Source organism: Argopecten irradians, chromosome 6, assembly GCF_041381155.1.
Source record: "Argopecten irradians isolate NY chromosome 6, Ai_NY, whole genome shotgun sequence".
NCBI classification, from domain to species: domain Eukaryota; kingdom Metazoa; phylum Mollusca; class Bivalvia; order Pectinida; family Pectinidae; genus Argopecten; species Argopecten irradians.
Genome location: NC_091139.1, coordinates 40,237,905 through 40,252,510, shown reverse-complemented (window position 1 = coordinate 40,252,510; position 14,606 = coordinate 40,237,905). Strand labels below are relative to the sequence as shown.

At 34.4% G+C, this 14,606-nt stretch overlaps 1 protein-coding gene across 1 annotated transcript in view; it reads right to left on the bottom strand.

The window, feature by feature from the left end:
* LOC138325877 (DNA-directed RNA polymerases I, II, and III subunit RPABC1-like) overlaps nucleotides 1–14,606 on the bottom strand; it is a 30,852-nt gene that overhangs the window by 12,474 nt on the left and 3,772 nt on the right. The window contains 7 exon segments of the mRNA XM_069271855.1: nucleotides 2,503–2,581; nucleotides 2,880–2,938; nucleotides 3,242–3,322; nucleotides 11,593–11,718; nucleotides 11,720–11,733; nucleotides 12,002–12,063; nucleotides 13,383–13,471. Coding sequence (XP_069127956.1) covers nucleotides 2,503–2,581; nucleotides 2,880–2,938; nucleotides 3,242–3,322; nucleotides 11,593–11,718; nucleotides 11,720–11,733; nucleotides 12,002–12,063; nucleotides 13,383–13,471 — 510 coding nt within the window.

Sequence of the window (14,606 nt, the reverse complement as noted above, 5' to 3'; positions counted from 1 at the left end):
AATCCATACAGAACGAAAAATTGATAGAGGAAAAAAACATGAAGCAGATTGACTGTGTAACCAAAGTAAAACACAGTTATAGCAAACCTCTGGAGACCAACAAAATCACTTTTTAAAAAACATAGTTTGTTATACACAAATTACAAATGTATGTTATAGGAATTGTGACGGGGAAAGAAAATGTTGATGTTATCACCACAAATTTGTTGTAATGTTATCACCACAAATTTGTTGTAATGTTATAACCACATATTTGTTGTAATGTTATAACCACAAATTTGTTGTAATGTTATAACCACAAATTTGTTGTAATGTTATAACCACAAATTTGTTGTAATGTTATAACCACAAATTTGTTGTAATGTTATAACCACAAATTTGTTGTAATGTTATAACCACATATTTGTTGTAATGTTATAACCACAAATTTGTTGTAATGTTATAACCACAAATTCATTGTAATGTTATAACCACAAATTTGTTGTAATGTTATAACCACAAATTTGTTGTAATGTTATAACCACAAATTTGTTGTAATGTTATAACCACAAATTTGTTGTAATGTTATAACCACAAATTTGTTGTAATGTTATAACCACAAATTTGTTGTAATGTTATCACCACAAATTTGTTGTAATGTTATAACCACAAATTTGTTGTAATGTTATAACCACAAATTTGTTGTAATGTTATAACCACAAATTTGTTGTAATGTTATAACCACAAATTTGTTGTAATGTTATCACCACAAATTTGTTGTAATGTTATCACCACAAATTTGTTGTAATGTTATAACCACAAATTTGTTGTAATGTTATAACCACAAATTTGTTGTAATGTTATAACCACAAATCATTGTAATGTTATACCACATATATGTTGTAATGTTATAACCACAAATTCATTGTAATGTTATAACCACATATTTGTTGTAATGTTATAACCACAAATTCATTGTAATGTTATCACCACATTTTTGTTGTAATGTTATATACCACAAATTTGTTGTAATGTTATATATTTGTAATGTTATAACCACAAATTTGTTGTAATGTTATAACACACAATATTTGTTGTAATGTTATAACCACAAACTTTGTTGTAATGTTATCACCACATATATGTTATGTAATGTTGTTGTATAACCACAAATTTGTTGTAATGTTATAACCACAAATGTTATCATTGTAATGTTATAACCACAAATGTTGTAATGTTATAACCAAATTCTTGTAATGTTATAACCACAAATTTGTTGTAATGTTATAACCAATTTGTTGTAATGTTATAACCACAAATTTTGTTGTAATGTTATAACCACAAATTTGTTGTAATGTTATAACCACAAATTTTTAATGTTATACACATTTGTTGTAATGTTATAACCACAAATTTGTTGTAATGTTATAACCACAAATTTGTTGTAATGTTATAACCACAAATATTCTTGTTGTAATGTTATAACCACAATTTGTTGTAATGTTATATAACCACAATTTGTTGTAATGTTATAACCACAAATTTGTTGTAATGTTATAACCACAAATTTGTTGTTAATGTTATAACCACATATTTGTTGTAATGTTATAACCACAAATTTGTTGTAATGTTATAACCACATATTTGTTGTAATGTTATAACCACATTTGTTGTAATGTTATAACCAATTTTTTTGTTGTAATGTTATAACCACAAATTTGTTGTAATGTTATAACCACAAATTTGTTGTAATGTTATAACCACAAATTTGTTGTAATGTTATAACCACAAATTTGTTGTAATGTTATAACCACAAATTTGTTGTTTAATGTTATAACCACAAATTTGTTGTAATGTTATAACCACAAATTTGTTGTAATGTTATAAACCACAAATTTGTTGTAATGTTATAACCACAAATTTGTTGTAATGTTATAACCACAAATTTGTTGTAATGTTATAACCACAAGTTTGTTGTAATGTTATAACCACAAATTTGTTGTAATGTTATAACCACAAATTTGTTGTAATGTTATAACCACAAATTTGTTGTAATGTTATAACCACAAATTTGTTGTAATGTTATAACCACAAATTTGTTGTAATGTTATAACCACAAATTTGTTGTAATGTTATAACCACAAATTTGTTGTAATGTTATAACCACAAATTTGTTGTAATGTTATAACCACAAATTTGTTGTAATGTTATAACCACAAATTTGTTGTAATGTTATAACCACAAATTTGTTGTAATGTTATAACCACAAATTTGTTGTAAGTGTGTTTTTATGAACGTGTTTTACTGTAAAAATATCAATCTTCAATAGTCAAACCTCTCTAACTTGAAGTTGGTGGGGCCATTACTAAATTAAACTTACACAGAGTACACAAGTCTATAAGCTTACTTGAATATATATAAGAACAGTTTGGTTGAGACCAACAAAATACTTCAATTAAAAAATTAAAGATATACAATTTCTAGTTTAAGAGGTTCAACTGTACAATAAGCAGTAAAACTCACCTGGCCACGTTTGAGTCCGAAATATCGAGATACGGGATCACCCTGCTGTATCCTAGGCAACTGGGATTCTTTTAATTTACTTGGCACAAGTAAAGGAATAATTGTAAAATTTGGGTAGATTTGTATCTCAAATATCAATTGTGCCTACATCTGAAGGATAGATACATACAAAATGCTATGCTGTACTCTTTCCATCATCTGTGTAATAAGATTCTTTCACATCTTGATACATCTAACACAACTGAGAGTGATTTATACCATGGCAGCATAATTTCTGTTTTTGAGTATTACTTCAAGCATCAATCGATAAAGAAGAGATGTTTTTTCAAGTTTTATTATTTACAGCACAGAATTAATGTGCTAACAGTTAAGGATACTATCTGCTCAATAGTTCAGTCTTCTCGTCTGGGATCATCACCACGTGTTCTGGTACCAACTGTCAACAAAGCAAAATTAGTCAAGGGAGGTAACTCCATCATTTCTATAGCTTCTTATTTCACTGTACCTTTTAAAGTCCATAGGAGGTAACTTAAACATAATAAGTTCAACACATTCAACACACCATCTTTGATACATTGGAGTAAAAAGTTAAACAACTACCTTAACAGGTATCTTTAGAATAGAAATACTAACAGCATACTGAAAGTGATAATATAGGGATATCTGAGTAAATCTGGCGAGTGTAAACTGCCTCTCAATTTCAATACAAAATCTCAAACATTGTAGCTCCAGTACATACCATGTGTTCTGTGATGTTGACCAGAAGTTCTGATTCCAAAAACTGCTCCAGAATGTACTTTGGGGCCATGTCAGTTAGTGACTATAAATAAACAGGAAGATGTGTAAGATGCATCCTTTACAAGTTGTATTTGCTATCACTGTTACACCTTTTACACAATTGTATTTGCTATAACTGTTACACCTTTCACAAGTTGTATTTGCTATTACTGTTACACCTTTTAGAAGTTGTATTTGCTATCCCTGTTACACCTTTTACAAGTTGTATTTGCTATCACTGTTACACCTTTTACAAGTTGTATTTGCTATTACTGTTACACCTTTTACAAGTTGTATTTGCTATTACTGTTACACCTTTTACAAGTTGTATTTGCTATTACTGTTACACCTTTTACAAGTTGTATTTGCTATTACTGTTACACCTTTTACAAGTTGTATTTGCTATAACTGTTACACCTTTTACAAGTTGTATTTGCTATAACTGTTACACATTTTACAAGTTGAATTTGCTATTACTGGGCAAAAATGTATGTTGAAGTAACTCTATTGAAATTTGATATATTTAGCTTGATAGTCATTCAAAAGCTTTAGACAAGTATGTGTTTGCTCTATAACACTACTTTTGCACTTGTTGTTCAGGATCAAATTATATCTGCACACCTTTTACAAAGTTGTGTTTTCGCTTCATATCACTGTTACACCTTTTACAAGTTTGTTTTTGCCTATCTTTTACTGTTACACACTATTTACAAGTTGATACCCATTTGCTATCACTGTTACACCTATTCACAAGATTTAGATTTCCCAATCACTTACAAGATTGTATTTTCATATTCTTATTACTGTTACACCTTTTACAAGTAGGTAGATGCTATTACTGTTACACCTTTTACAATTAGATTTGCTATATACTGTTTTCACCTATTAGCACAAGTTGGTAATTTGTTATACTGATCAAAATATGTTAGATTACTTTTTACAGTAATCTATTGAGAAGCTGGTATTACCACATGCTCCTTTTCATAACAGAAGTTACAGATTTTACAAGTTTTCATAGTGTTATCACTGTTATAAACCTTTTACACTTTTTACTTAACATGAAAAGCTGTATTTGCTATTACTGTACACCCTTTTCACAGAGAAAGTATTTGCTAAGATGTACACCTTTTCACAGAGTTGTATTTGCTATAACTGGGTAAAAAATGTTTGCCTGTATTTTAGATATCATGTAATCTTTTCATTGAAAATCAGAGAAGTACAAGTGAATTTGATATGATAAGTAGATAGATACCATGTACTCCTTTTCATAGAGAAGTAGGTAGATACCCATGTACTCCTTTTCATAGAGAAGTAGGTAGATACCCATGTACTCCTTTTCATAGAGAAGTAGGTAGATACCCATGTACTCCTTTTCATAGAGAAGTAGGTAGATACCCATGTACTCCTTTTCATAGAGAAGTAGGTAGATACCCATGTACTCCTTTTCATAGAGAAGTAGGTAGATACCCATGTACTCCTTTTCATAGAGAAGTAGGTAGATACCCATGTACTCCTTTTCATAGAGAAGTAGGTAGATACCCATGTACTCCTTTTCATAGAGAAGTAGGTAGATACCCATGTACTCCTTTTCATAGAGAAGTAGGTAGATACCCATGTACTCCTTTTCATAGAGAAGTAGGTAGATACCTCCGCACAATCAATCTACCCATGTACTCCTTTTCATAGAGAAGTAGATAGATACCCATGTACTCCTTTTCATAGAGAAGTAGGTAGATACCCATGTACTCCTTTTCATAGAGAAGTAGGTAGATACCCATGTACTCCTTTTCATAGAGAAGTAGATAGATACCCATGTACTCCTTTTCATAGAGAAGTAGGTAGATACCCATGTACTCCTTTTCATAGAGAAGTAGGTAGATACCCATGTACTCCTTTTCATAGAGAAGTAGGTAGATACCCATGTACTCCTTTTCATAGAGAAGTAGGTAGATACCCATGTACTCCTTTTCATAGAGAAGTAGGTAGATACCCATGTACTCCTTTTCATAGAGAAGTAGGTAGATACCCATGTACTCCTTTTCATAGAGAAGTAGGTAGATACCCATGTACTCCTTTTCATAGAGAAGTAGGTAGATACCCATGTACTCCTTTTCATAGAGAAGTAGGTAGATACCCATGTACTCCTTTTCATAGAGAAGTAGGTAGATACCCATGTACTCCTTTTCATAGAGAAGTAGGTAGATACCCATGTACTCCTTTTCATAGAGAAGTAGGTAGATACCCATGTACTCCTTTTCATAGAGAAGTAGGTAGATACCCATGTACTCCTTTTCATAGAGAAGTAGAGATACCCATGTACTCCTTTTCATAGAGAAGTAGGTAGATACCCATGTACTCCTTTTCATAGAGAAGTAGGTAGATACCCATGTACTCCTTTTCATAGAGAAGATACCATTACTCTTTCATAGAGTAGATACCCATGTACTCCTTTTCATAGAGAAGTAGGTAGATACCCATGTACTCCTTTTCATAGAGAAGTAGGTAGATACCCATGTACTCCTTTTCATAGAGAAGTAGGTAGATACCCATGTACTCCTTTTCATAGAGAAGTAGATAGATACCCATGTACTCCTTTTCATAGAGAAGTAGGTAGATACCCATGTACTCCTTTTCATAGAGAAGTAGGTAGATACCCATGTACTCCTTTTCATAGAGAAGTAGGTAGATACCCATGTACTCCTTTTTTATAGAGAAGTAGGTAGATACCCATGTACTCCTTTTCATAGAGAAGTAGGTAGATACCCATGTACTCCTTTTCATAGAGAAGTAGGTAGATACCCATGTACTCCTTTTCATAGAGAAGTAGGTAGATACCCATGTACTCCTTTTCATAGAGAAGTAGTAGGTAGATACCCATGTACTCCTTTTCATAGAGAAGTAGGTAGATACCCATGTACTCCTTTTCATAGAGAAGTAGGTAGATACCCATGTACTCCTTTTCATAGAGAAGTAGGTAGATACCCATGTACTCCTTTTCATAGAGAAGTAGGTAGATACCCATGTACCCTTTTCATAGAGAAGTAGGTAGATACCCATGTACTCCTTTTCATAGAGAAGTAGGTAGATACCCATGTACTCCTTTTCATAGAGAAGTAGGTAGATACCCATGTACTCCTTTTCATAGAGAAGTAGGTAGATACCCATGTACTCCTTTTCATAGAGAAGTAGGTAGATACCCATGTACTCCTTTTCATAGAGAAGTAGGTAGATACCCATGTACTCCTTTTCATAGAGAAGTAGGTAGATACCCATGTACTCCTTTTCATAGAGAAGTAGGTAGATACCCATGTACTCCTTTTCATAGAGAAGTAGATAGATACCCATGTACTCCTTTTCATAGAGAAGTAGGTAGATACCCATGTACTCCTTTTCATAGAGAAGTAGGTAGATACCCATGTACTCCTTTTCATAGAGAAGTAGGTAGATACCCATGTACTCCTTTTCATAGAGAAGTAGGTAGATACCCATGTACTCCTTTTCATAGAGAAGTAGGTAGATACCCATGTACTCCTTTTCATAGAGAAGTAGGTAGATACCCATGTACTCCTTTTCATAGAGAAGTAGGTAGATACCCATGTACTCCTTTTCATAGAGAAGTAGGTAGTATACCCATGTACTCCTTTTCATAGAGAAGTAGGTAGATACCCATGTAGATACCCATTTCCTTTTCATAGAGAAGTAGGTAGATACCCATGTACTCCTTTTCATAGAGAAGTAGGTAGATACCCATGTACTCCTTTTCATAGAGAAGTAGGTAGATACCCATGTACTCCTTTTCATAGAGAAGTAGGTAGACCTTATGAAGTAGTAGATACCCATGTACTCCTTTTCATAGAGAAGTAGGTAGATACCCATGTACTCCTTTTCATAGAGAAGTAGGTAGATACCCATGTACTCCTTTTCATAGAGAAGTAGGTAGATACCCATGTACTCCTTTTCATAGAGAAGTAGGTAGATACCCATGTACTCCTTTTCATAGAGAAGTAGGTAGATACCCATGTACTCCTTTTCATAGAGAAGTAGGTAGATACCCATGTACTCCTTTTCATAGAGAAGTAGGTAGATACCCATGTACTCCTTTTCATAGAGAAGTAGGTAGATACCCATGTACTCCTTTTCATAGAGAAGTAGGTAGATACCCATGTACTCCTTTTCATAGAGAAGTAGGTAGATACCCATGTACTCCTTTTCATAGAGAAGTAGGTAGATACCCATGTACTCCTTTTCATAGAGAAGTAGGTAGATACCCATGTACTCCTTTTCATAGAGAAGTAGGTAGATACCCATGTACTCCTTTTCATAGAGAAGTAGGTAGATACCCATGTACTCCTTTTCATAGAGAAGTAGGTAGATACCCATGTACTCCTTTTCATAGAGAAGTAGTAGGTAGATACCCATGTACTCCTTTTCATAGAGAAGTAGGTAGATACCCATGTACTCCTTTTCATAGAGAAGTAGGTAGATACCCATGTACTCCTTTTCATAGAGAAGTATATAGATACCCATGTACTCCTTTTCATAGAGAAGTAGGTAGATACCCATGTACTCCTTTTCATAGAGAAGTAGGTAGATACCCATGTACTCCTTTTCATAGAGAAGTAGGTAGATACCCATGTACTCCTTTTCATAGAGAAGTAGGTAGATACCCATGTACTCCTTTTCATAGAGAAGTAGGTAGATACCCATGTACTCCTTTTCATAGAGAAGTAGGTAGATACCCATGTACTCCTTTTCATAGAGAAGTAGGTAGATACCCATGTACTCCTTTTCATAGAGAAGTAGGTAGATACCCATGTACTCCTTTTCATAGAGAAGTAGGTAGATACCCATGTACTCCTTTTCATAGAGAAGTAGGTAGATACCCATGTACTACTTTTTCATAGAGAAGTAGGTAGATACCCATGTACTCCTTTTCATAGAGAAGTAGGTAGATACCCATGTACTCCTTTTCATAGAGAAGTAGGTAGATACCCATGTACTCCTTTTCATAGAGAAGTAGGTAGATACCCATGTACTCCTTTTCATAGAGAAGTAGGTAGATACCCATGTACTCCTTTTCATAGAGAAGTAGGTAGATACCCATGTACTCCTTTTCATAGAGAAGTAGGTAGATACCCATGTACTCCTTTTCATAGAGAAGTAGGTAGATACCCATGTACTCCTTTTCATAGAGAAGTAGGTAGATACCCATGTACTCCTTTTCATAGAGAAGTAGGTAGTAGATAGTAGATACCCATGTACTCCTTTTCATAGAGAAGTAGGTAGATACCCATGTACTCCTTTTCATAGAGAAGTAGGTAGATACCCATGTACTCCTTTTCATAGAGAAGTAGGTAGATACCCATGTACTCCTTTTCATAGAGAAGTAGGTAGATACCCATGTACTCCTTTTCATAGAGAAGTAGGTAGATACCCATGTACTCCTTTTCATAGAGAAGTAGGTAGATACCCATGTACTCCTTTTCATAGAGAAGTAGGTAGTAGATACCCATGTACTCCTTTTCATAGAGAAGTAGGTAGATACCCATGTACTCCTTTTCATAGAGAAGTAGGTAGATACCCATGTACTCCTTTTCATAGAGAAGTAGGTAGATACCCCATGTACTCCTTTTCATAGAGAAGTAGGTAGATACCCATGTACTCCTTTTCATAGAGAAGTAGGTAGATACCCATGTACTCCTTTTCATAGAGAAGTAGGTAGTAGATACCCATGTACTCCTTTTCATAGAGAAGTAGGTAGATACCCATGTACTCCTTTTCATAGAGAAGTAGGTAGATACCCATGTACTCCTTTTCATAGAGAAGTAGGTAGATACCCATGTACTCCTTTTCATAGAGAAGTAGGTAGATACCCATGTACTCCTTTTCATAGAGAAGTAGGTAGATACCCATGTACTCCTTTTTGATAGAGAAGTAGGTAGATACCCATGTACTCCTTTTCATAGAGAAGTAGGTAGATACCCATGTACTCCTTTTCATAGAGAAGTAGGTAGATACCCATGTACTCCTTTTCATAGAGAAGTAGGTAGATACCCATGTACTCCTTTTCATAGAGAAGTAGGTAGATACCCATGTACTCCTTTTCATAGAGAAGTAGGTAGATACCCATGTACTCCTTTTCATAGAGAAGTAGATAGATACCCATGTACTCCTTTTCATAGAGAAGTAGGTAGATACCCATGTACTCCTTTTCATAGAGAAGTAGGTAGATACCCATGTACTCCTTTTCATAGAGAAGTAGGTAGATACCCATGTACTCCTTTTCATAGAGAAGTAGGTAGATACCCATGTACTCCTTTTCATAGAGAAGTAGGTAGATACCCATGTACTCCTTTTCATAGAGAAGTAGGTAGATACCCATGTACTCCTTTTCATAGAGAAGTAGGTAGATACCCATGTACTCCTTTTCATAGAGAAGTAGGTAGATACCCATGTACTCCTTTTCATAGAGAAGTAGGTAGATACCCATGTACTCCTTTTCATAGAGAAGTAGGTAGATACCCATGTACTCCTTTTCATAGAGAAGTAGGTAGATACCCATGTACTCCTTTTCATAGAGAAGTAGGTAGATACCCATGTACTCCTTTTCATAGAGAAGTAGGTAGATACCCATGTACTCCTTTTCATAGAGAAGTAGGTAGATACCCATGTACTCCTTTTCATAGAGAAGTAGTAGATACCCATGTACTCCTTTTCATAGAGAAGTAGGTAGATACCCATGTACTCCTTTTCATAGAGAAGTAGTAGATACCCATGTACTCCTTTTCATAGAGAAGTAGGTAGATACCCATGTACTCCTTTTCATAGAGAGTAGGTAGATACCCATGTACTCCTTTTCATAGAGAAGTAGGTAGATACCCATGTACTCCTTTTCATAGAGAAGTAGGTAGATACCCATGTACTCCTTTTCATAGAGAAGTAGGTAGATACCCATGTACTCCTTTTCATAGAGAAGTAGTAGTAGATACCCATGTACTCCTTTTCATAGAGAAGTAGGTAGATACCCATGTACTCCTTTTCATAGTAGATACCCATGTACCCTTTTCATAGAGAAGTAGGTAGATACCCATGTACTCCTTTTCATAGAGAAGTAGGTAGATACCCATGTACTCCTTTTCATAGAGAAGTAGGTAGATACCCATGTACTCCTTTTCATAGAGAAGTAGGTAGATACCCATGTACTCCTTTTCATAGAGAAGTAGGTAGATACCCATGTACTCCTTTTCATAGAGAAGTAGGTAGATACCCATGTACTCCTTTTCATAGAGAAGTAGGTAGATACCCATGTACTCCTTTTCATAGAGAAGTAGGTAGATACCCATGTACTCCTTTTCATAGAGAAGTAGGTAGATACCCATGTACTCCTTTTCATAGAGAAGTAGGTAGATACCCATGTACTCCTTTTCATAGAGAAGTAGGTAGATACCCATGTACTCCTTTTCATAGAGAAGTAGGTAGATACCCATGTACTCCTTTTCATAGAGAAGTAGGTAGATACCCATGTACTCCTTTTCATAGAGAAGTAGGTAGATACCCATGTACTCCTTTTCATAGAGAAGTAGGTAGATACCCATGTACTCCTTTTCATAGAGAAGTAGGTAGATACCCATGTACTCCTTTTCATAGAGAAGTAGGTAGATACCCATGTACTCCTTTTCATAGAGAAGTAGGTAGATACCCATGTACTCCTTTTCATAGAGAAGTAGGTAGATACCCATGTACTCCTTTTCATAGAGAAGTAGATAGATACCCATGTACTCCTTTTCATAGAGAAGTAGGTAGATACCCATGTACTCCTTTTCATAGAGAAGTAGATAGATACCCATGTACTCCTTTTCATAGAGAAGTAGATAGATACCCATGTACTCCTTTTCATAGAGAAGTAGGTAGATACCCATGTACTCCTTTTCATAGAGAAGTAGGTAGATACCCATGTACTCCTTTTCATAGAGAAGTAGGTAGTAGATACCCATGTACTCCTTTTCATAGAGAAGTAGGTAGATACCCATGTACTCCTTTTCATAGAGAAGTAGGTAGATACCCATGTACTCCTTTTCATAGAGAAGTAGGTAGATACCATGTACTCCTTTTCATAGAGAAGTAGGTAGATACCCATGTACTCCTTTTCATAGAGAAGTAGGTAGATATCGAGTAATCAAAATTATGGCATAGTGAAGATATTCATGAGTATCAAAATTATGGCATATAGGAAGATAACAATACTGAAAATCAGAAGAAACTACAGGTATAGAAATTAACTGTCGGGAATGTTACAAATGGCCTTGACCTTACCGACTTTGCTGAGGGTGTCATTCCAGTCTGTACAATGATAATGGCGCGGGTGATGTTCTCCTCCTGCATTCTGTGACAGTAGGTCTTAATCGTCTTGATTCCCACTTTGGGTTCCTCAGGGAAAAAATACAAACATCTGATCTGTAACAAAAAAGAAGCTTACTTACTGACATTCAAAATTTGTGCGAGGGGTTAAACACTCAACCTCCGTAGCACCCATTTTACATGGATTTAAATGTATTATGGTGAATGACTTCTAAATTTATTAAGTATTGTAAAAAAGATAATTCTTTATTTCTGTTAGAAACACAAAATGAGCATAGATTTTGCTTCAAAAGTTGATCAGTAGTAAGAAGTTTATTTTCAGTCATGATAAATATCTGTTTATTTTGCAACAGAAACACTGTACCAGTGGGGTCATCGTTATGGGCAACAAGCACAATGAGATCACTTCTGCTTGGCTTCCTCTCACTGTAAAACAATAAACATATAGAATAGTAATAACTTTAGTTCAAGGGTTTACTCAATAGCACTTATAAACTATGAAATATTCCTCTTGAAAAAATTGAATACATAAGATAATATCGTAAGTTGGGATATTTTGGCATTGGCAAATTTTGGCCTTTTTGTGTTTAAATATTGTTGTGTAAATTTCATGTTTTCGTGTACATGTGCCTATTGTACCTATATATATATATATAATAAGGTAATATACACGTTTTCACACATTTCATTGATACAAGCAAGAGGCCCAATGCAAGAGGCCCAATGGGTCTTAATGGCCATCTGACTCTAGGCCTCTCAGTTATTCACAAGAAGTCATTTAAAGATTTTCGCCTATTTGACTCCTGTAACCTTGAATGGATATCAAGGTCATTCATTTGAACAAACTTTGTAGCCCTTCATCCCAGCATGTCACAGGCCCAATATGAGTATGCTAGGCCTTTTGGTTACTGAGACGTCATTCAAGATTTTAGACTTTTTGTCTCCTGTGACCTAAAATGAAAGATCAAGGTCATTCATTTGAACAAACTTGATAGCCCTTCATCCCAGCATGCTGCAGGCCAAATATCAGTCCCCTGGACCTTTCGCTTAATGAGAAGAAGTCATTTGAATGGAAAGCTTACGTACGTCGGGCGGTGCACGACGACGGACTATGCATGATGACAATAGGTCAGCCTGACCCTATGGGTCAGATGACCTAATAATTAGCTTTGTTTTGCTCTTTAGGCAAGATGACTATGTACATGAAAATAATTCTGACAGTTTTTTTAAACATCCCCAGACAATATTCTAGCAGCAACAATTTGATTGGATATTTCAAAAGCTCACCAGAATGTGACCCCTAACTGGATTTTGTCAGATCCTCTTATCAAACGTATTGATGATAAGGATCTGTATTAATCAAATTGTGGTACCTAAATATAGAAAAAAAGATATACCAGCTTTTGGTACTGACATAGTCAAATTTTGGTTTTAAGGTCGAGGCTTTTATGTAAGATGCCAAATAAATTAGCCAAAATATGACCATATCCAAAATATCCCAATTTACAGTACTGAAGACTATATGTACCGGATATCCTTAAATGATGGTGATAAGTAAAAAAAGAATCAATACAATCTTATACAATTCAAATGTATCAGTCAAAGTGTAAACACCATATAGAATATCAGGAAAACCAAATTTAAACATTATGTTATACACGTATATTTAAAAGAATTATAGAAAATAATTAAAAGAATTATAGAAAATAATTAAGAGAATTATAGAAAATAATAATGAGAGTAACCTTGGTTTATCTCCATATTGTTCTTTAAATTCGTCCAATGTTTGATCCAATTCATCCTGAGTCACCAGGTATCCTCTGTCATGACAAAGCTAGAAAAGATTAAATCCAATTGTCAGTTTAGTCATGTGATTATCAAGTTAATCTAGTGACATTATAAAAATAAGAGATTTCAATATTACTGTCTTTATCTGACTCAAAGTGCCATAGAAATGCATCATAATTTAGCACCTTTGACTCGATAATGCTATAATAACGCTGAGCAGTAGGACACAAGAAAGTATTTATTTTTTCTTTGTTATTGCATTTGGTAACACAAACAAGTTACAAGCTGAAATTAAAGAGAAACACATATCAATTTCCAATTTAAATTTGATATGAAATACTGAAAAGTAAAAAAATATATATGTATATCATACACAACCCACTTACCAACATGTTTGATGAAGATATATATGCTCCAAAAGAAACAACACCAGATTTAATATTGGGGTCTGTACATGCAGTAAACAATATGAAGATACATGAAGGAATACAGTATAATATGTATGCAACTTATTCAGGGGAGGGGGGGCTGTTTTTCTTATCACGAAAATTTAGGTCATTCCAAATAAATGATGAGCAGTAGCTAGGCACTTATGAAATTGTGTTTAAGGTAAAAATTTCTTGTTGTTACATCGATTTTAAGTCTTTAAACCTAGCTATTGGTCATGGAAATTGGCAAACACCTCTGTTTACATAGATAGAATAATGTTACGTTTTCAACATTACTGCACCAAATATTTCAGGTAAGTTGAATCGCCAAAATAATTTCTAATTACCCAAAATCTGGGCTATGAATCACATGATCTGACACATGACTTCTGGTACTGTTGACATACTGTTGATCAGTGCACATGGACAATCAAACGCTGATGATAGGGTGTTAAAGTTTCATTTAAAACTTAAGAAAATATCTTCGTTTGGGGTATACTGCTACATCGTTTTTTATAAAATCACTTGGTTATAGCATATACTCCCTTTTAAGCAAGAAAAATCTCCTTGATCAAATCTGCTTTGGCTGACGACACTTTTTATGAAATCATGTGATAGTTCATGAGATATAAGCAAAATTGTAAACATGACGAAAACAGGTCCCTGACAAATTTAGGGCATTGACCATATGTGTTACTCAAATGGATAACTGTTAGCCATATGCAGGGTTGTGCCCAACCTGGTTAAAGCGGA